The sequence below is a fragment of the Ruditapes philippinarum genome, unplaced genomic scaffold (assembly GCF_026571515.1).
Source record: "Ruditapes philippinarum isolate M1 unplaced genomic scaffold, ASM2657151v2 ctg6367_1_1_1_1, whole genome shotgun sequence".
Lineage (NCBI taxonomy): Eukaryota > Metazoa > Mollusca > Bivalvia > Venerida > Veneridae > Ruditapes > Ruditapes philippinarum.
Window position 1 is genome coordinate 47,939 of NW_026865133.1, and position 22,697 is coordinate 70,635.

Consider the following 22,697-nt stretch of genomic DNA (forward strand, 5'->3'; position numbering starts at 1 on the left):
TAAGGCTGAATTGTACATTAATATTCGACGTCCATATGCACGTGCGTGCACGTATTGAAATATAGTCATACGAAGGCATTTTGTACAGAAGCATTTTGATTGGTTAAATATTATAATAAAAAGGTATTATATTTTATATTGAGATTTCGCTAAAATAGAAAAAAATACATAACAAAAGTTATGAAGATCTACTTCTTCATCTAAAAGTCGAAGCTCAGTATGATGTGTTGATTCTGAGGAGGAAAATAATGAAGAATTGTTATTTATATTTCAAAAACAACAATAACGAAAGAACAACAATCCGTTATCGTTTTACTATAATTACGTCTGCCTCTAAGATGACGTCACTGAGCGTTCCCCGTGGTTTCATTTATTTCCTGCTTTTTCCTGTTCCTTTGTAACTGTTGATGACTTCGGTGGTTCAACTTTCCTGGTATGTTGTCCTCATTTCAAGCCACTATTATTATATACGCACAATAATAGTTTATTTATAAATCCACATTTTTCATAAATCACGATTTTTTTTTCTCAGTACATACCAGTATATAATTTGACAAATTTCATTAACCTTTCACCGAAGAAGTTACTATAAAAACGTATGTATTAACTGTTCTGTACAGTGTACTTCATGTTGTGGAGATAGTGTAACGTGGGTGAGAAAACCTTTTGGTTTTTAATTAAACTATATAATACTAAAGTTGATCGACCATCATTCATTCCTTTATCGCACATTGATTTAAACGCTTTACCGAAATGACAATTTCTTTAAATAGTGTAACCGATGACTACGGATTTTGAAACAAATTGGCAAGAAAGTAAGTATAAGATTTTTAGTATTATTATTATTAATGAGCATCATCATTCATGGACTGAGAGGTTCAGATTAAGTATTATATTGTAATTTTATTATTTATGAGTCAGGTTAAGCATATTAGATGGACTAAGAAGTATAAAAAATACACATTATAATTATTTGATATAATTCAATTCATTACATATAACATACCGAAGTCAATGCATCAGTGTCAGTCGAAGAATATATGAAATGTATTGCTAACATTTTGCTAACTTAAGAATTTTCACATTATTATTTTTCAAACTTAATTAAATTTTAATCGTTCATCTAGTTAGATAAACAGTTTTTTAAAAAAAAATGTTTTTTAGCATGATAGTTAGCATTTTGCAAATCAAAAGGAGGCAATTATATATATCCTGGGGAATATTATGGATATACAACTAAACAAAACTATGCTATTTTTCATTAAAAGTGTATTGTGCACTTGCCTTCTTTTTACATCCCTAGATAGAGATAGCCGTTGATCGACTTTAATATGTTTACTCTTTGACATAACGCACATCCATTAAATAATCTTATTTCATTCATTTAAAAAGTTATAAGATTCTCATTGCTGAACCATCATTTAACATTTTTTCTCGATAGTTTTAAAAAAGAAGAACGTTTGCAGTCATTAATTGGGACAGAATTAAAAAAATTGTCTTGCAAAGTTGAAGGAAAGAAAGGGATCATGGGAAAAGGACGGTAAGTGTGTTTTACTTTCTTGTAGATTGATTTTTATGATACGCCTTGTCATTGTTTTACAACCTTGCACAAGTTTTACAAATTTTTGTGTTGTTATAATTTTATTGCTATTATCACTAATCATCGAAAATCTTGACAGGAAGGCCTTCTTTTTTACGTTTTTTTACACATGTACTTAAAGTAAAAATACTCCTTATCTCGGAAAGTATGATTTGAAAGTGTCCGTTATGCATTATTACGAACAATTTATATCACGAACTCGTCTTATTACGAACTCGTTATTTATGAATATATCTTTTTAACGATTTTCGAGACGTCGACATAGAGAGAAAATGTAATAATTTTTGTTGTGAATGCGTGGTACATTTTTTTTGTCATATAAGATGAATAAAAAAAGATTGTGTCACATTTTTTTAAAATTAAACATCATCAAAAAGGATTTTTATACTACATTTAAACCCTTTTATAAATATGTTTACTTTTTACTTCTCCTGGGTGTCTTAATAATAATAATAATGCGTGTCTATGATGCTAGATAATAAAAAAGACATATTTCAGACGTGTTTTAACACTTTCTTTTAAGAAAAATGGTATACATAAATTTGGACACATCTTTGACCTGGTCAAATAATAAAAGTGTTTATATATACTTGTAGGTTGCGGTAGATAATAAAAGAGACACTTTAGACGTGTTTTAACACTTTCTATTAAGAAATGGTCTACATAAGTTTGCAATTTGGACACATCTTTGACCTGGTCAAATAGCACTTGCCTTTTATGTATACGCATTAAATTATAGGTCGATCTGGACGCTTAAGGGATCTTTTTTTTCCTGAGGCTTAAAGAAAATCAGCATGGTTGAAACTGATAAGACTGGAGAAGTGTTTTCGCTTTTGTATAGCACATCTTCGGGCAGGGTTTTAGACGTAAATAATGCCTTTTATTTTTTATCGTTAAAGGGACTCCACTGAAGTTTGTTTATGACGTACGGGACTTGAAATATTGTTTTGATATTATTTTGTTTACTATTTTGTAAAGGTCTGGATCAATTAAAAGTAATGAAATAAGGCACGGAAAGGCATCTGAGATCTTCCTCCACCTGTAAAGCTGGAAAGTCAACATATGACCTGTTCGGTGCTACGTAAAACCAAACCAAAAAATCTCTTTAATGGATAATCGTGTATGCTTAAAGAAACTTTAATCAAAGCTTATATTATTTGTTATTTAAAATGGAAAATAATTCAGGTTTTAACACTTTATATTCATGTATAGAAGGCAACAAGGTTTTATGCAAATACATTTTGTACTAAGTACTACCACGGATTTATATTACATAAATCCGTGGTACTACTATTTGCAATCTTTTATAAATCTGTTTACTTAAAACCCCTTTTTGTTAATATAACCCAACTAAATGGCCAGGCCATCATTTAAAGTAATAAAAATCGCTGACCAAGAAACTGTATGCTGCTGACCTGTTTAAAATCATGTGTGTGAATAAATAGCAATTTCACGGGTATCTAGTTTGCTTTAATGATTTAACATATTCTACTGTCATAATTTGCCCACAGGTTATCTTGTCATGTCAACGCTATATGCTGTTCTTAACAGGTGGGAAAACATGAATTTAAATCGTTGATCAACATATTGAATACAGCACAAGTAGTTATATTGACAAAAACAAAGTTTATAATAGGGAACATGCTGGTCCCAGCTTAAGTGAAAATTTTCTCTTGAAAGAAGTATATGTACACTAGAAGTACACTAGAAGTACGCTAGATGTACCACAGGTTTAATATCCCCCAATAATATAGATAGTATTCCTATTGAAGCGTTAAAAAGCGGTGTGTCTTTTCGTTTCTTCGTGTGTTGTTTAATATTTGGTTTAATTAAGGTGTTGGTCTTTTAATAATGGTCTAAATGTATATCAAAATCGTATATAAATAAATATAAATAGAAGCCGTTTATAAAAGAGCAGAACGATTTTTCCTTAGTGTTGGTATGTATACACAAAATGTTGAGCTTGTTTGGTCTATTTGGCTGAAAACCTCTGATCGTACGTGTATGAAAATACACTGATAAATTTATGGTTAAGGTTAGGAAAAATGAAAGAAGCAAGATATACAAAGCGTACTTCAGTTTGAGCATACAATAAGGCAAATGTGCATGTAAAAGCTGGTTTTGTCATATGATTGAAATCATTTTAGGTAAGGAATAATTTGAATGTGTACTTATCTTCGCTAGAACGTTTGTACAAGTTATTGAATATGTGCCCTTGTGTACTTGTATTGATAAAATTGCAAATAACCTTGCGCAACAACACTGGACCGTCTAGACTGCCACCTGGTCATCGGTCATCTATAAGGGGTTACGCCAAATTGGATCATAACCGACTGTTATTAGGGCTTGAGCGTAAAAGATAGAATATGTCCCTTTTGTGATTAAAATTCGGCTGAGGATGAATTGCATTTATTGTTAAATTGAAGTTTGAAGTGTTTATTATGATTTAAGAGTAGCATTGTACTCATGAAAAACTTGTTCTCTGTCATGCAAGATACTGATAAGTGTGTGTACATGTTTTCCCATATAGATATAAACTTGATCAAATATTGATGCTAAATCTGTAAGAATAATTAAGATAGATGCCGTTTTATTCTTTGTATATAAAATGTTGCAATATAATATATATATGTCAAATAATTAATCAATCCTTTCATAATCTTATAGATTTATCCATTTACATTATGTCAACAAATTTCTTATTAATATAATGATAAATACTTTTCACCCGATGCTGTTAATCAAGCCTTTTTATTATAATTTAGATATTCGTATTTCTAGAAATAAACTTTGTTTTATGTCTTTCCTGTACGACATTTTAACATCAGTTTAATTTATGTAAACATTTCGATTTTAATGAAATTTTCATGACCGTCATGTTTAATTCCATATGTATTGCATCTATTTCTTATATATAAAAAGTTTTTTTAACAATTGTAATATTGCATTTATGTTTATGTAATGCTTAGATGTCATAATGATGGCGACTGTCCACCTTGGTGGTTGAAGACTTCAGATGTCATTCCATGAGTTAGTTCAGGCACGAACGGGCACCTGAGTAGAGTAGTTCCACCGACGCTGCGTAAGCTAGCTGCGAATAGTGTCCTTATATAAAATGAGCCAATGAGTCCATGAGTCTATGGCAGGATTCGAACCCATGCAATGGGAACCAAGTGGTTGGACATCAACGACCGTAACCACTCGGCTACGGACGCCCCTATTATAAAAAATATTTTGTATAAAGATACTAAATATTGTATTTCTAGCGCATCAAAGGGGAGAACGTGGGCAATTGTGACAATTGTGACTGTTGCTTTGATTGTGGCGGTTGGACTTGGTCTAGGTCTTGGTCTGAGAAGAAAAGATGATGACAAATCTAAATCAGACACTGTGTCAGCGACTACAATTAACCCTCCACCAACGACCACACACTCGCCTTTATACAACCCTCCGTCGGAGTCGAAGGAAGGGAAATACAGGTTCGCCGCTGTGGCAGCTGACTCGGAAGAATGCTCCAAAATTGGAAAGTAAGTACATAATGAGAATACTGGAATAGTCAAGAAAAAAATGTATATTTTCATAGTGGAAAAGCCTTAGATGCGTTTATATTAGAAAAATCTCATGATGTGTCCCTATGTTTGTTTACCTGCAAGCGATTGTATGGTCAGTTGAACGTCGCTAAGTCATATAATTTTTAGCTCGAAAATATTTTCTTTCAAATTACCAACTTGACAAATATTTACCTATTTACATCACAATATGAACATGTATATGGATCGGAAAACAAGCATATCACTTCTTTTAAATTTTTTTTTTTAATTATTATTATTAATATTATCATTAATATTATCAGTAGTAGTAGTAGTAGTAGTAGTAGTAGCAGTAGCAGTAGCAGTAGCAGTAGCAGTAGCAGTAGCAGTAGCAGTAGCAGTAGCAGCAGCAGCAGCAGCAGCAGCAGCAGCAGCAGCAGCAGTATAAATGAATGAAAATAACCTCAAAACAAAGACCGCTTGTCTATAAACACCATTTTTGTCTCTCAAATCAAACGAAATCTTATTTAACTTTCTCTGTTTAAATTGCTTCCAAGGGATCAGCCCTTTTCGATATTTTTTACAGCATCTACGGCATTCAAAAGTTGCCTTAGTTATAAATTGAACATAGTACGGGAATATTTAGTAATACCATCTACTTTCCATTCGTACAGATTATAGACTAATTTTTCTCACCCTTAAACGCATGCAAATCTTTTTATGTTTCAAAAAAAATAGTATCGCTTTTATTGCTTTTCTTTTTTAAAGACATAAAATTAGGTCAAAAGGCCTGAAAACATAAAATATAAGACCCTTGCATTGATCAAAAGATGAACTTAAAATGAAAAAAAAATCTGCTTAAGATAATGCAGAAATATACTCAGAGTTAAATTATTTATTGAAAAGCGATTTTTTGCACGATTTTCAGCCCGTATTGAGTAAAAAATGTCTGGTTTGAGTGAAAAGCGTTTGCAACATTTTTTTTCATTTGTTCGATCATTTTGCAAACTAAAAAAAATATAATGTGGAAAAAGAAGTAAGGGAATAGACATGAAATGTTGCACGTCCAGACCTACATTCAATGTTTTACAAGTGTTGTAAAAGCTTTCCAGTTAAAGTTCATGTAAAAGCGCTTTATTGGGTTCACTTCAAAAGATAACAACCGTTTAAACGTTTAAGGAATTTACAAACTTTTACTACAAGAAGTGTGTGTAATAAAATGAGAATAATTTAAGTACCAAGATGCATGTAGGAAAAATATTTATACACACGGAAACTTCCCTTTGATACGATGTAAAAATAAATGTATAAACTTATAATGCGTATAACATTTGCAGTACATATTTAGCATATGCTTGTATGTTTGGAAATTGTTTTAGAAGAATAATTATGTACATATATATAATTTCAATAAAATGTTGTTAAATCCTTTATTACAACATACAAGATCTATAAAACATAAATAACATAGGCCAGAGTGAACAAATATTAATTTATATCAATAAATTAATTTTTTAATCATTTTTATAATCATAAACCATTGTAAAACGTTTTCCGGTAAAACATCTCTAAGTACATCCCTATATACATGTAGTCACTAAGTAGTGTTTCATCTGTACTTTTAATTAATAAGGGCATTAAAAGTTAGCAGTGAGTAAAGTTCCAAGTGTCTTCGGTAATATTAGATGGTCACAGTGACGTTCCTAGTGACGTGAGCAGTAGGCAATGGATTACTTTCCTATAACGGCATTAGCAGTATGTAATGCTCCAAGAGCACACAATAGTATGTAGTGTGTAATGGTGAATGTTCTTAGTGGCGTGAGTATTATGCAGTGGTGATTGTTTTAGCGGCGGGAGTAGAATGCAATGCATGGTAAATGTCCCAAGTGGCGTGAGTAGTATGCAGTGTTGATGTTCCTTGTGGCGTGAGTAGTATGCAATGCATGGTAAATGTTCCTAGTGGCGAGAGTAGTATGTAGTGGTGAATGTTTCTAGTGGTGTGAGTCATTCCATGGTATATGTTTCTAGTGGCGTGAGTAGTATGCACTGGTAAATGTTTCTAGTGGTGTGAGTAGTATGCACTACCTAGTGGCGTGAGTAGTGAATGTTTTTAGTGGCGTATGTTTCTAGTGGCGTGAGTAGTATGCAGTGGTAGATGTTCCTAGTGGTGTGAGTAGTATGCAGTGGTAGATGTTCCTAGTGGTGTGAGTAGTATGTAGTGGTGAATGTTTCTAGTGGTGTAAGTCATTGCATGGTAAATGTTCCTAGTGGCGTGAGTAGTATGCACTGGTAAATGTTCCTAGTGATGTTTCTAGTGGCGTGAGTAGTATGCACTGGTAAATGTACCTAGTGGCGTGAATAGTATGAAGTGGTGAATGTCTCTAGTGGCGTGAGTAGTATGCACTGGTAAATGTTTCTAGTGGTATGAGTAGTATGCACTGGTAAGTGTACCTAGTGGTGTGAATAGTATGAAGTGGTAGATGTTTCTAGTGGCGTGAGAAGTATGCAGTAGTAAATGTGCCCAGTGGTGTAAGTAGTATGTAGTGATTAATGTTTCTAGTGGCGTGAGTAGTATATGCAGTGGTAAATGTTCCTAGTTGTTTGAGTAGTATGCAGTGGTGAATGTTTCTAGTGGCGTGAGTAGTATGCAGTGGTGAATGTTTATAGTGGCGTGAGTAGTTTGCAGTGGTTATTGTTTCTAGTCAGGTGAGTAGTAAATAGGAAAAATATTTAATCGTATTTAATGATTTTAGTGTAATTTTCTGACCGTGCGACCACATACACGCATCAGGGACATAGAAAGTAAGTGATCGTGCGACCATATACACGCCTCACTAGTAACCCTTTTGCGCTAAAAAGGGGTCAAAGTGTGCAATCGTTATAACCCCTTGAACGAAGGGGCATAGACGAAGACATAGTCAACCTGTAACTCTCCTGTACAGCATTTCAGCTATAAGGATAACCATAGTCGACAAATTGTTAGTGACAGATTCCAAAGGCTTTATAAACCATTCATTTATGACAACCGGATGGGAAAGGCAACATATTTGTTTTATAATTTTAACAGGTTCATAAGTCATTCCACTCCAAATACCTTCTCCCTCTTAGTATTGATTTTAAATTATCTATTCTATATTTAATTTAGACGGTTTTAATATTATTTGACATTTTTTGCAACGTTTTTATAACGTATTCTGTGAAGTAACGTTTTTTAACGCGTGACTTAAGTCTTTGCCCGAGGATACGGACTTATCCATGCAAAGCTAATACAATGACACCACAATCGGATCGCGGGGGACTTAATTAAATATGATTTAGCTCTAATCCGACGAAAAAATCGAGGACGTGCATCTGGCGTGCATCTGGCGTAGATAAATTATTTGAAAAGCTGTGCTCAATCATGTTCATTGCTATGATCATTTTGATGACCTACAATGTAGATTGGTGATGTACAAAACCTTCCATTATTCTTTAAAATATTGTCGATTTAATAAATGTTCAGTAACTAGCAGCAACATGATTATCCCAGGAAACAAAATGTCTTGTCAGGGAATGGATGTGAAATTGTAAGGAAATAACAAACTCATTCTCAGTAAACCACGACATTTCATACATTCTAGTTTCAAAAAGTAGATATTCTGTTGGCAAAATTTGAGAAAATCACTGTTTTATAATTTTGTCTGGTCATTTACGGGACACATCAATTTCATTACTTAATACTTTTATCTGATAATTGAACTGCAAAACTCTGTACAGCATGTTTGTTTAAACAGACAAAATATTTAGAAAAAAAATAAAATATATAATATGCAAATGCATAAATAATTATATCCCATTTAACTAAAAATTCTATAAAAAGTTGTAAAGTTTTCAGAATTTATTCATTTAAGTACAAGTACTAGCTACTTTTCCCCATTCGGCTTCAAAGAACCTGCCATCTTACAAAATAATATTATACAATATACTCCAAATTATTGCCTTTTCGCTGAAAGGCGTGGAATCAAACTTAATATTTGCCTTTTACTCGAATGAATATTCCACATTTAATTTTACAATTTATGGGACAGTAAAGCCATATATGGGACAAACCTGTTTTCATGTTTACTTCATTTTTGTGGTTTCATGAAAGTTAACATCCATTGAACGAACTCTATTTTAAAAGTCAAAAAGGTCTAAATATCAATTACAATATCAAAATTATGAATTTTTAGAAACTTTATATAAACATATTTCAAATACATTTTTAAGAACATGGACAGAAAAAGCGGAATAAATCACAAGAAAAGATGAATAGTCCCGTAAAAGATATGCTCGTAAATGTTGTAAATTTATTTTTCAAATTGACAAAGAAATTATATGAGAGTGTTAAATGGTTTAAATAAATTAAATATAAATATAAGCAAGACAAATATCAACACGAAAGATATCAAGTATATAATAACATTGATATTATTGAAAACATATTGTCAAACGCATGGTTTTTAAGAGCCTCGTAAATGATTTTGTTAGTATTACGCTTGTAAATTGCAAATTAACGTGAAACACAAATACCCTTTATCCTTATATTTTATGTTAACTATAAAGTCTATAGGCTTAATATTACTGTTAAATAAACCATTAATTAATACGTAACCATATATGATAAACATTGTTTGGCAATTCGGGGCTCGTAAATAATACTGACTTTCAAGACAAGCAATCAAATTTGAGTTTTGAAAAACTTATGTTTGTAACATTAAAAACAGAATATTGAAGACATGAAATGTCATAGAATGTTAAATACATGGAATGTCGTACTTAAGTGAGAAAGAATGAACTAGGGTTTCATGTTATCACTAAAAAAATGAGTGTTTTACGAAATCCCCGATCCGGCCAGTGATGCCGCGAATTTCTCCGAATCTGCTGGTAAGACACTTCCTCTGTAACCATGTCTTTCTACCAATGCATGAAGGTCACACTGAGTCACATACAACGGCATAATCATTATTTTTCGTCGGGCATTAATTTCCGTGGTTTTCGTTTGTTAGGTCATTCCACGAATTTGAAAATCAACGAAATCTTATTTTGTCTGCTCTGCAATTATTTTTATAATCTTATTTACATTTTACCTTTAATGCACAAAGAAAAAATCCACGAATTAAAGAGTACACAAAAACGTCTTTTCGACAAAAATTACCCATGCATTTAAATGAATTCACAGTCTTTATATCATACACATCGAGAATCACGTGACCCAAATGCATATAAGAAAATAATTTTATTATTTATTATACGATATAGACAGAAACATGTATATCATGGAAATATGACAAATAAACCACTGCACAAGCCTACATATTTTACTATTTTTGTTGTTGTTGTTTATTTTCAGTCACGTGATGGCGGTGCAAGGCGGAAGTGCTGTCGACGCAGCAATCGCCGCAATTTTGTGCGTCGGCGTTATGAATGCCCATAGTTGTGGTATTGGCGGAGGACATTTTCTGACATATTACAACAGGTTGGACTGAATACGCAAAGCTTCGTTTCAGTATTGCACAAGCAATTTTTAATTTTAAAGAACTCATTTACTATCTGTTTGAAAATATGAAAACGAGTGCTGAAGCAATATTGATAATAGTTTTATGTCTTAAAATACAAACACAAATTATTATTATTATTATTATTATTATTATTATTATTATTATTATTATTATTATTATTATTATTATTACTGGTTTTTTTTAATCTATTTTATTAGTCCTATTAAATTAAATGATGTTCATTTCATTTTTGTTTTCATTTTTTTAAATTATTAAAGGGAAAGACAAGGTTAGAATAAAAACTTGATTTCAGAAAAAGAATACTATAAATAATAAGTCTGCAAATTTTCTGCCGCCAAATAATAATATTAAACGAATGATAACAAAATTTAAATCGCTAAATCACCGATTTCTACAAATCAGTAAGCGCGGCCATGTTTGTGTATTGGTCGTATAAAAACAGGTGCGCGTGATGTCATTTCCCCACATCTTTAGATTCATGATAAATCTAGTTGAATCGTAAGGAAATATTGATATAATAAAGTATTGACCAGACAATTTAATTTTCACAGGAGGTGTAGAGGAGATTTTTTATGGTTCAAAATACGTAACAATATCAAAAATAAAAAATAAAGAAACGTACGCTAGCCAAAAGTTCTAGCCGTACGTGAGTCACGAACGACTAGCCAGGACGCACTATACGTATTGTCTAGCCGTACGGCACTTTTCAAAATTATATGGAAGTCGAACGTTATAAAATTGTTGATTTTCATGCTTATCATGTGTTGTTTTATTTGTATGAATTATTAAATCATTTTTGTTAATTTTAAGCACATGAATCGAATAAAAAATGATCGGAGTGGAATAAATAAATAAAAAGAACATTGATGAAAAAAAAAACAAAAAAAAAACGGTGAAATGCAAAAACAATTATATAATTTTCATAACAGTAGATAAATATCGAACATAAAAGCACAGTCAATCAATTAATTGGCCTTAATTAAAACCTATCCAGGGACTGACAATAGAATATTAGAATGCCTTTCACGGAACATGCAAACTTTCCTTGATGGACAATTAAACTTCTATACAGTACCGTCGGTAATTGTCGCAATTATCAAGAGCCTAACAACAATCATTTTCAGTGTTTGTTGTTGTTTTTTTTTCATATAAAAGGTGTCGAAAATTAAACTTAATGAAACAAAAAAGGATTATTATCAAATTTTTGTAAACTATTTCAATTGGTGTTAATGCAAGCAAAGGCTATTTTTCTCGACATCTTGCGATGACAAAGATCGATATATATAGCGATCAAGGCGATTAATCTCTACAAAGTTAACGTCCAAAGACAATTAATGCTGTTTCTTGGTTAAAATCCTCGCTTAAAGTCATAAAATAACATATGCATTTTCGACTTCCATAAAATTTTGAAAAGTGCCGTACGGCTAGCCAATACAGCGTGTCCTTGCTAGTCGTACTTGACTCACGTACGGCTAAAACTTTTGGCTAGCCGAACGGGCTCGTACGCTAGCCACTTCCATTTAAAACGTGTTCTTAATAGTACATATAATTAAATTTTTGCAGTTTGATTCTGACTTTCAAATTTATAGGTGTGAACATATGTTATAATTGATTCAACATTTCAAAAATATAAGCAACTCTTTTGAAAAGTAAATTGTTAACATGTCTGTCAACGTATGATGCTGTGCATCGTAATCGTAGCCTTATATTAACTGCAGGCAAATCATTTTTATTGGCTGCTCAAAAATCTAATTTGCATAATTTATTCACACAATTGCTGGTTCTTACGACTTATGTCTAATACTGCGCATTGTCCATTTTAATTGTTCCTAATTTGCACCAAATGCTCCTGTCACACTGTGTGCTGACGATTTTTATTGCTCCTTGTATGCCTCTGTGCCGCCAGACCTTTTGATCATGCACAATGTTGCCCTGATTGGTTAATCACCCTTGTCTCAAATATTCTAATGACGAAATAGACATCTTTTTTTTTACGCTTCATCAGTGAACTGAATGACCTTAGGGGGAATTAGGTTCCACACCTGTCAAATTGTATCATAGTTTGGGGACCTTTCTGTTAAAAAAGTGTCAGAGTTAAATCGTATACATATACATGCACAGTGCGGTAACTGGAGTGCAGGTATCAGTTACCCGCACTCCAGATAATGCCAGTTGATTGGTTCATTTTTGCTGGGGTTTACATATTGTGACGGCAGAGAAAGAGAAAGGGGCAGGAATGTCATATTCAAATGCTCGTTCATTGGTTCATTTTTTCTGGGGTTTCGTATTTTGAAAACAAGGAACGTGCTGTCATGTTTGACTATGATACAAAAGAGAAAGAACACCAAAACACTCGGCAATCTGATTTATACTCGGGGGCTACGCCCCCTCGTACAAATCAGATAGCCTCGTGTTTCGGTGCTCTTTCTATTACTTATACTATAGTAAATTACAGCACGTCATAAAATAGCAACACATTTTTTTCAGTTATCAATAATCATTTTAAATATTTAGTAGATTAATGATTTTTTATTTTATTGGATTAAATTTACGGTAGTAGAAATGTGTATCTGTTAGGGAAAAGAATTTGGTAAGTAGATAACGTGGAATAAAAGCTTTAGGGAACTGGATTAACCCGAGAATATGCGTAATTATAGGGGAATGGGCAACCTGTTGCTGTTGGTACCAGTTTTGACTGGGTGCCTAAATAACCTAACGGACAGTTTTGTTTTCATACGATATTAGTCTGGCTGCCGATTTTCCTGCGCCGTTCTCATTTTTAGCGTCAATGGCGGAAGATCGCGTCCTCAGCATATTGGATTTAGTTGATATTTTACCTGAAAAAAAAAGATACCTGACCGGCGATGTACCCTATTTGGACAGCTTGTCTAGCGAAAATTATGTACAAAATAAAAGGATATATCGTCAATTTGAAGAAGTTTCTCATAGTACCCAAATTAAATTTATGGTTTATCTTTGAAAATTAAGCAGTCATTGCTTAAATCATGTGGTGGGATCATCAGCAAGCTTGAATATTTTCAATTTGACATAATATCATAGTTAGGTTTTAAAATAGCGTTTTTAAAGCAAAATAACATTTCATCCAAATCGGCTAGTTTAAAACAATGCTGCAGCATACTAAGCTTTTTTATTCTGTAACTTTATGTGCTTTCATATCCGACTTCAGTGGTGAGTTAAAATATTATTAATATAGAAAGAGACAATAGGTTTTTTCATCTTTTATTGCATAAAATATTGTACAATTTCGTTATAACTTACCCTGCTGGAAACAAAAGTCCAACAAATTTGAGTCAGGTTAGCATATAAATCTGTGTATTCTTATTTGGCTCCATACAACTGTCGGACTTATTTTTCTTATCTAGATATCCCCCAAAACGATCGTGGACATTCTTTGCCATTTCATTAAAGAAATTAATCGGGTTTAAGTTTAAACTTTAAGTTTTAATAATTTCAGACAGGAGAGAAAGTCATATACAGTTATTGCACGTGAACAGGCGCCCTCGAATGCCTCGGAGGATATGTTTACCGAGGGCAAAAACACCTCGTCTGAAAGTGGTAAATTTTCAGTTTATGTACAAAAACAACTTATATATATATCGATCCATCGATTAGGGATTAAACGATGATCGAGTATAATCGAAAATTGATCGTTTATAGAACCGATCAGCGATGATCGATTACAAAGTTTAATAATCGATTATCGGTAATTTATTTTCTTGCTGTTACTTAAGTGACTCACTGTATTATAACAACACTAAATTAAAGCCAGTTTTGGTTGAAACAATAATTTTTATTCAATTGAATATGAAAGTACATGTATACTGGTGACCATGGAGTTAATAGTTGACTGTGAGGCATGCTAGTTTAAAGGTATACTATATGCTCAAATTTGACATTACAGAATATTGAAATTTGCTACACAGTCTATTTGTAAATATAAAAATGTTTTGACTTCACACAAAGAAGGAATGTTATGTTATAAATTATTCTACACCACTAAAGGTGGTTGCAAATATCAAGTATAGTGTCATTATAAAAAAAAATGGCAGTTTTTTGTTAAAAGAAAGGAACAAACTTAACTTGTTCCCATACATTATTTGTTCATTGCTTTTGGAAGTGAGACATAATAAATTTCAAATAGATTTTAGCGAATTTATTTGATAAAAATATTTTACTTCAAGGATGAGCATAGTATATTCTTTAAATTAATAAACTAATTTATTTCATGTTGATAAAGTGGGTGGTTACATGAAAAATGGAATTCTTATAAATATTAAAGCATGATATGAACATTGTACATATTTACTTTGTTATAGTAAATGTTTCGATTATATAATCGATGATTGATCGAAAAGGGTGGTTCGATTATTTTCGATGATCGATTATGAGTTTTGTCCAATTATGAAACCCTACCATCGATCCATCCATCCATCCATCTATACATCCATCATGGAAATGTATAGGAAATGTTTATTTAGAAGAATTGATATGTTTTATAAATAGAATTATGAAAATCTAAATTTAATACTGTTATTTTTTCTTTTATTTTAACTGATATATTGTTGTATCTAAAAGTGGATAATACTAGGGCATAATTATTACTTTGTTAAATTTCAAAAATCATATCAAAATGAATTCCATACCATCACGGACTTTAATTGACAATGACAGTTAATCATATATAAATGCTTAAATATCTTGTCGCGCAACCGATATAAGTACATCGATCAACAATTTGCAGGCGCCAACCGTACAAATGCCCGTTCAAAACGGATTCCTATTATTTTTACAACTTTTGTATGGCTTTAACATAGTTATTATCCGATTTTTGGAAATCTAATTAAAGTCCGTGATACCACCAAAAAACCGGAAACACTAAAAATATACTTCTTAAAATTTCTGTTCACAGGCGGCGTGGCTATTGGTATACCGGGTGAGATTCGAGGTCTTTACGAAATCTGGAAAATTGGTGGTCGGTTGCCATGGAAACAGTTATTTCAACCAACAATCAAGCTGTGTAGACATGGAATAACCGTCGGGCCTGCTCTATTTGATGGGGTCTCTAACAAAGAAAAATTCTTCGCTGAATACCCGTCATTCAGGTAAATGAAATGCCAGAAATGTAGTTTTATTCCTCAAGAATTTAATGTTCAATGTTTCAGAATAAGATAATAGTAACACGTGATTAAGGGTCATGAACAGTTTCTTCCCGAAGAATAACTAATTGGGCGCGAAGTCTCAAAATAAGTTCAGTTATGTTTTATTTTTTATATACATGCATATTTATGTACATTTTATTTCTATTTCAATAAAGTTTGATCTTTCAACATAAATGCATTGATGTGACTAAACATTCCATCTTGTTAAAAGAAATAGAGGAAATTGAATGAGTGTAAGTTTAATACTGAATTTATTCAACGAGTTCAATAGATTCAGTAATGAACTTACACGAATTTAATGTTCTATTTATCACATACCTAAAATAAAGACCGTTTTACGTGAAAAAGGGCCATTCTTCTTTGACGCACCCGTAGAATAACGCTTACATTTAGCGAGTCTTAACGCTATGTGTGAATTACGCAAATGACGTCGCGTCAAAATATATGCACGGCATTTTTACGGCACGGGTATATGAAAAATGTAAAAATGTTCTAGAAGTTACAACGCGTATTGAAATATTATAATTATACATGTATAATAACATTTGCAGTTGTATTACAGTCCTCAGTTAAAACATCGATTTATATGACATAAATTCAAAGCAGCAATGAATCCCAATTGTTATAAAGTCTGATACTAGGCTAATCGTTTCTTTACAGAGACTTTATAACCAATCCTAGAACAGGAAAGTTATATCAGATCGGTGACGTCATGTACCGTCCCAAACTGGCCAAAACCCTGGAGATAATCGCCGACGATCCATTCTCCTTCTATAATGGAAGTCTGGCTGAAAATATAACGCAAGATATACAAGATGCTGGTAAGGAATAAAGTGTCTGATTCTATATACGTATGTGATTGTTGTAAAAAAAAGATACTGCAACAAAAAAAAATGAAAATTATGAAAGAAAAATGTGTGCATTTGTTTTTAAGAGCGAATGGCTTATGCACACGGTTAAAACCCTGTTTAACATAGCAGCATAATATTATTGCGTTACGAAACATTTCTGTTAAAGGGTAATATCCATTAATAGTAAATAGCAGAGACATTTTATATTACAACTTATTTTAGAACCGACCATATGATAATGGAAAAACTATAATTTAATACTTGTAAATGTTATTGAAAATATCATCAGATATTGCTTTATATCTTTTAATTTTGTCTATATTTTGTTCGGATATTCACTGTGGAAATTCAGTTAAAGTTAATTATAGTACATATGTATATGAGTCATTTTTATAATTAACATGTCAACTCTTTGAAATTTCGTTTACAAGAACTTCAGTGAGGTCCAAAAGCTTTAAAACATAAAATTGTAATTTCTGATATCTATCAACATGAGTATATGCAAAGGATAATTAAAATATACTTTTTAATTTGAATTTAAAATTGTATATTGATTCTATTTTAGCCAGATACGAGTTAAAAGCATTTCAACGCTTTTTAGTTGACAATTAGAATTATTGTTCAAAAACAAAAATGAACAGATGATCCAAACTTTTCCAAAGGATAGTTTATACAGAACCCTCGGAGGGACGTTAATTAAATCTTTTAAATCCACCCAGGGTTTCCATAATGCCCGATATGAACAAGTTTGATATCTATTTCAGGAGGAATTATAACACGGGAGGATCTGGCCAATTACACCGCGCCTGTCAAAGCACCTCTTGTAATAAAACTGCATGAAAATATGACTGTATACTCCCCACCACCGCCATCTAGCGGAGCCGTTTACCAGTTCATACTGAACATACTTACAGGTAAATAGATTAAATTTTGCTGACGAAATATCATTATGACATTAAATAATAGTTACAGTTTAGCAATGCTTAGCATTCTGGCGGCAACTGAGTGTAAAAATGTGAACAGTGCAGGCCTAGATCAGCCGACACATCTTTGCCGATAGATCATAGTCTGCACTCTTTGCCATTCAATATATTTTCAGAATTTCTGTCACTGTTCAGAACTGTTCACTATTTAGGAGAAATGATGTGTAAGCGGTCGGATAACTCCGTCGGTATATCCGGTGTACGGTATTCCGAGAGTCTCGGGTTTGAGTCCTGGTCAGGCTGCACATTTTTCTCACCCTGTGACATTTTCCTTAAATGATAAATTATAAATGGTTTTGTCCAGACTGAAAGAAAACAAACGAAGAAATGAAAATATTTTTATGTAATTGTTTTTAATTACAGGTTTCGAACTTGATCAATCTAGTGTATCAACTGTAGATAAAGCTCTGGTGACCTGGCACAGGATTGTTGAAGCGTACAAACACGCTTATTCTCTGAGAACTGTGCTGGGAGATGGTGATGTCGGCTCAGATTCATTTAAAGCATTTATCAAAGAGGTTAGAAATTACAGGACTGACACTCCCATTCCCCCTATTTCCAGGCAATGTTTTCGTAGTTTGAACCATTATCCTGTATAAGTAATGTATGGATTTGCCCAGCTTCCAATTTAGATTAAATTTTGGAAATTTCCATCATAATCGAACGTTTTTGAATATAAAGATGAAATATTTTAAATGCCCAATATGCTTCTGATTTTAATTTCTTAATCGACTTTTAATTTTGGTGTCCTGTTATATATAGTTTCTAAAAGGTTACTTATTGGTCATAAACCTGAACCAACATTTGCTCACGTTACCTTTTGATTAAAATGTATGATTCTATTTAAAATTAAGAAAATTAGCACCTTATTATAAAAACAAAGATATTATATAATTTTTAAAATAAGTCTATGGAGTATGTAATGAAAATTATAATTCGTCCCTTGATTTGGTCTGAACATTAGCCCCCAAGTGAAAGTAAATAAAAGAAGTCCAAGATATCCAGCGCAAATAAAGATGAACTTTTTGTCATTGTTAACTATTTTTATAAATATTGTTTAAATGCTTGTATCAGGCAACTGTTTATTTAATAATATGTTTCCTGAAGGCCCATTTTTCATTCTCATTTGAACGTTTATTTTTGTCCTGAATATTTGACTTGACGAAAAGAGTATCTCTGGAGAGAAAAAAACACACATAAAATTTTGACCATTGCAGACTGATTGAGGGACAAATAAAATACTCTTCTCTTTTTGCAGTTGGTTGAGAACATGACGGATACAAGTTTTGGGGAAATGAAACGAGCCCTCATCAATGACACAACTACATTCGGGACGGAATACTATAATCCAATGTTCAGTAATCCATGGGACCATGGTACAGCTCATCTCTCAGTCCTCGGACCAAACGGGGACGCTGTTTCTATAACAAGTACCATAAATTTACAGTACGTTGAGCTATTTTAACCCTTACAAGGCTAAGTATCTTAGATGGTCTTTCAATCTTTCAATATGGACAGAGACATTTGTCAATTTGAGGTGAAAATTATATATACTCACTGAATAGCAAATAGTGTTGTCTATAAGCATGTGCAGGCCGATATTGGTCTGCACTTGTCGCATGGACAGAATCTTTGGTCACTAGCAGACTAAACTTTAATATGTATTCATTAAGAGACATTAACCAAATATAGGGTAGAACATCGCCCTTTATCTGTATATACCAGCAAGAATTCTTCCAATGACCTTGAGGTTTGAATTTATATTCATTTAACTATCCATGCAATTGCAAACAAAATGCGTTTAATATTTATGTACTCCACTAGCCTACCTGGTTGTAGAAAAGAAGATCTTAATTTTTTCTACAATATCATTATTACAAACTATGGTATAATTTCAATACAAGCCAGAACATTTTTTTTTCAAATTCAGTACAATTAATCGGAATTTTTTTCTGCAGTTTCGGGTCAAAGGTTATTGGAAGTCGAACTGGAATAATTTTTAACGATGAAATGGACGACTTTTCTACACCTGGGCTTACGAACTTTTTCGGCGTTCCTCCGTCTGCTGCTAACTTCATATCACCATGGAAACGACCTTTATCATCCATGACCCCAAGTATAGTTGTCGATGGTAACGAAGATGTGAAACTAGTTGTTGGTGCTTCAGGAGGAACTCGCATTACAACTTCAACGGCTCAGGTATTAATACACTGTGTAGACCATAATAGGCTGGCACTTCTTTTCGTTCATTTATGATATTCATGCGCGAAAAACATAGTTCCACTATGCACTTTTTATACTTCAAACGATAATCATTGAGGTCAAAAAGGTGGGAAACGTGAAATTTGAATTTCTTATAGAGATTAACTGCGACACAGATATATGCAAAAGATAATGTTGTTTTTTTTTTGTAGAAATAAATGTCGATGCCATTCGTAAACGTATTCGACTTAAAAGCGTTGAAACGCTTTTTCACAATTATGATAGTTTTCTTTGAAAAACGTAGAGCGAATGATCTGAAATTTTGCGCTCAAGTTATTAATCCAGACCTGCATCAAATAGTACATAAATCTTGAATATTAGTTTTTCCAGTCCCTCGCATCAAAATTTAAAACTTTAAAAAATTTAAAAATATTAATTGAATATGTCGTTTTTATTTTAACATCTTTTTTATTCATACATGTAACCCACGTGAACATTTGATCTAATTACAAAATGGCAAATATAGAAGACAGAGTGAGAAATTGCGAGGGCGCGGAGCGAGAATTAAGAAATAAAACGTATGGGGCGCGGGGCGAAGTTTAATAAAATAAATCTTCGCCCCGCGTCCCCGCTAATTAGCGTGTTTTAAGAAAGAAAGAAAGAAAGAAAGAAAGCAATAATAATAAAACAACAAGAAAAAACTACAAAAAACAACGAAGCAGACAAAAATAAAAACAGATATGCACATGAATAACATATAGTAACATGTATGTTAGTAAGAATTGTATGAAATATCTAAATATTTACTCGTAGGTTACAATGGAATCTTTGTGGTTTAAGTGGGGTATAAAGGAAGCAATAGATTACCCACGTATACATCATCAACTATTTCCTCAAGAAATCAGATTTCAACAGGGATTTCCACAGGTAAGACCTTTTATTTTGTTATTTTTATTGCTGACCACAAATATTATGATACATGTATATTATTAGCAGTGTAATTCAGTAATCATATATAAACATACTTTATTTCAAGATCGGTTACAGTAACAAAGAAATTGTGTACATATATCTTGTCTGAGAGCTTTCGAGTCTGCATTCTGGAATATACAAGAACTGGACCAAAGGTTATAAAGAAATTTCCAAATCCCAGACTCAGGTCTTAGGAATTTGATTGGTCAGAAACAGGCATAGATAATATATATTAACCAATGAAATTCTTACGACTTAAAACTAAGATTAGAACCTCGAGGCCAGGCGTAATTTGTTGACCACACTAAGACGTAAACATGATCCCAGGGATCACATATATCTGAATTAGATGTTTAATTAAATTACTTAAAGTAGTTTTATTTCTTTATTTAAGGTATTGATTAATGGTTTACAAGGCATGGGTCATAACATCTCAATCCATGAAAGTGCTGGTGCCGTTGTTCAAGGAATATTGAAATCCGGGGACCAGATTACAGCCAATTGTGATTATAGAAAACATGGGGCACCAGACGGATATTAATAATCATTCATGAGCACGTTGATACATTAACATCAAATGTTTATTTACCGTTGCAAAATGTACTTCCGCGCATAGCAAATAATCCTTGGATAAAGTTATATAATTAAAAAGTTGTTATATAAAAACAAGATTTCTTTGTGTTACTTTGGCATGTACATTTTGCAACGGTAGGCAAATCTTACCATAGTTAAATATATTGTTTGCAGCTTTAAACTTTAGTTTTGTACTTTTATGAATTCATACATATCATTTTATATTTGGATTGTATATCATGTATATATATATTTTTTTTCTGTGAAATCCAGAATTAAATAAATTTATTTTCATACGCTTTATTCTCTTAGCGTTTTCATTGTTTAAAGTGACACGACGCTCTTTTTTTCATCATCAACTTTAGCTATCCTGATTTGATTGTATTGTTCAAAAGGTTGACAGTAATTGACCAAAAATTAATATTAGAAAATATTAAGGTCTTTCTATAATATAGAAGGACTGCCCCAGTCTTCTTATAAATTGAATGTTACATGTTAATTCTGACGGATAATTACAGAAATTTCCCTCGGTCATGTGAGTTATGTATGGTTCATACAAAGTAAATTATAAAATTGAATTATAGCAAATGTAAACTTATTTTGATATTCACGTGTCAACTTACTACATGTACTATATATACCCTTGGATTGGCATAATATCACTGTAACCACATATTCTTACAGTTACAGCAAAAATTTCTCAAACAATTTTACACTGTTCCTCCACATTAAGCCATTGAATGGCGGTGTTGATAGTTTTAACTCCAGATCACGGCAGTAAGCCACTTTGAATTTAGTAGAGCACATTTCAGCCAACGTGTCGTTCCTGTGGCAGGCTGTCAAACAGTTAACCAGTACTATAGTTGTCTTCACTTTCGAGTTTCCAAAGACAGTGCAGAGGTACGGTGCGAATGATCGTTGAAAGGAATTCATAATCAATTACAACGAAAGTGACATGCACCGTCCGGGAATCGAACCCGGGTCGCCTGATTCCAGTCCAACGCTCTACCTATTGTGCTAACCGGACGGTATCTAAAGCCATTTAGTTAAATCATTCTCAAAATTATGTGTTCCTTTCACGGATTTACATTAAATACATCAATTAAGATCAGTGGCTCTTATAAATAGATACTTATGAATGAAATTTTGAATATTTACTTAAATATCATTTCTTTAATACATACACATCTGTCTGTTATTCTGTTACGACGATTTTAACACACTATTGGTCATATCTTGTCGGTCGGTCCACGAACATGTTACCAG

At 32.5% G+C, this 22,697-nt stretch overlaps 1 protein-coding gene across 1 annotated transcript; it reads left to right on the top strand.

The window, feature by feature from the left end:
* Nucleotides 1-664: 664 nt before the first annotated feature.
* Nucleotides 665-21,732, top strand: LOC132727957 (glutathione hydrolase 1 proenzyme-like). Its single transcript, XM_060713561.1, has 13 exons — nucleotides 665-815; nucleotides 1,442-1,540; nucleotides 4,867-5,127; nucleotides 10,502-10,627; nucleotides 14,146-14,246; nucleotides 15,601-15,793; nucleotides 16,511-16,671; nucleotides 17,466-17,615; nucleotides 18,048-18,202; nucleotides 18,943-19,130; nucleotides 19,643-19,883; nucleotides 20,700-20,813; nucleotides 21,253-21,732. Exons 2-13 carry the CDS (start codon nucleotides 1,527-1,529, stop codon nucleotides 21,397-21,399), a joined length of 1,851 nt encoding a protein of 616 aa, XP_060569544.1. The 5' UTR covers nucleotides 665-815; nucleotides 1,442-1,526; the 3' UTR covers nucleotides 21,400-21,732.
* Nucleotides 21,733-22,697: the final 965 nt, after the last annotated feature.

Bases quoted from the DNA above. Each gene is read 5' to 3' on its own strand.
- LOC132727957 (XM_060713561.1), top strand. The intron at 10,628-14,145 runs GTTGGACTGAAT...TAATAATTTCAG, and splicing joins TTTCTGACATATTACAACAG to ACAGGAGAGAAAGTCATATA. The intron at 20,814-21,252 runs GTAAGACCTTTT...TCTTTATTTAAG, and splicing joins TTCAACAGGGATTTCCACAG to GTATTGATTAATGGTTTACA.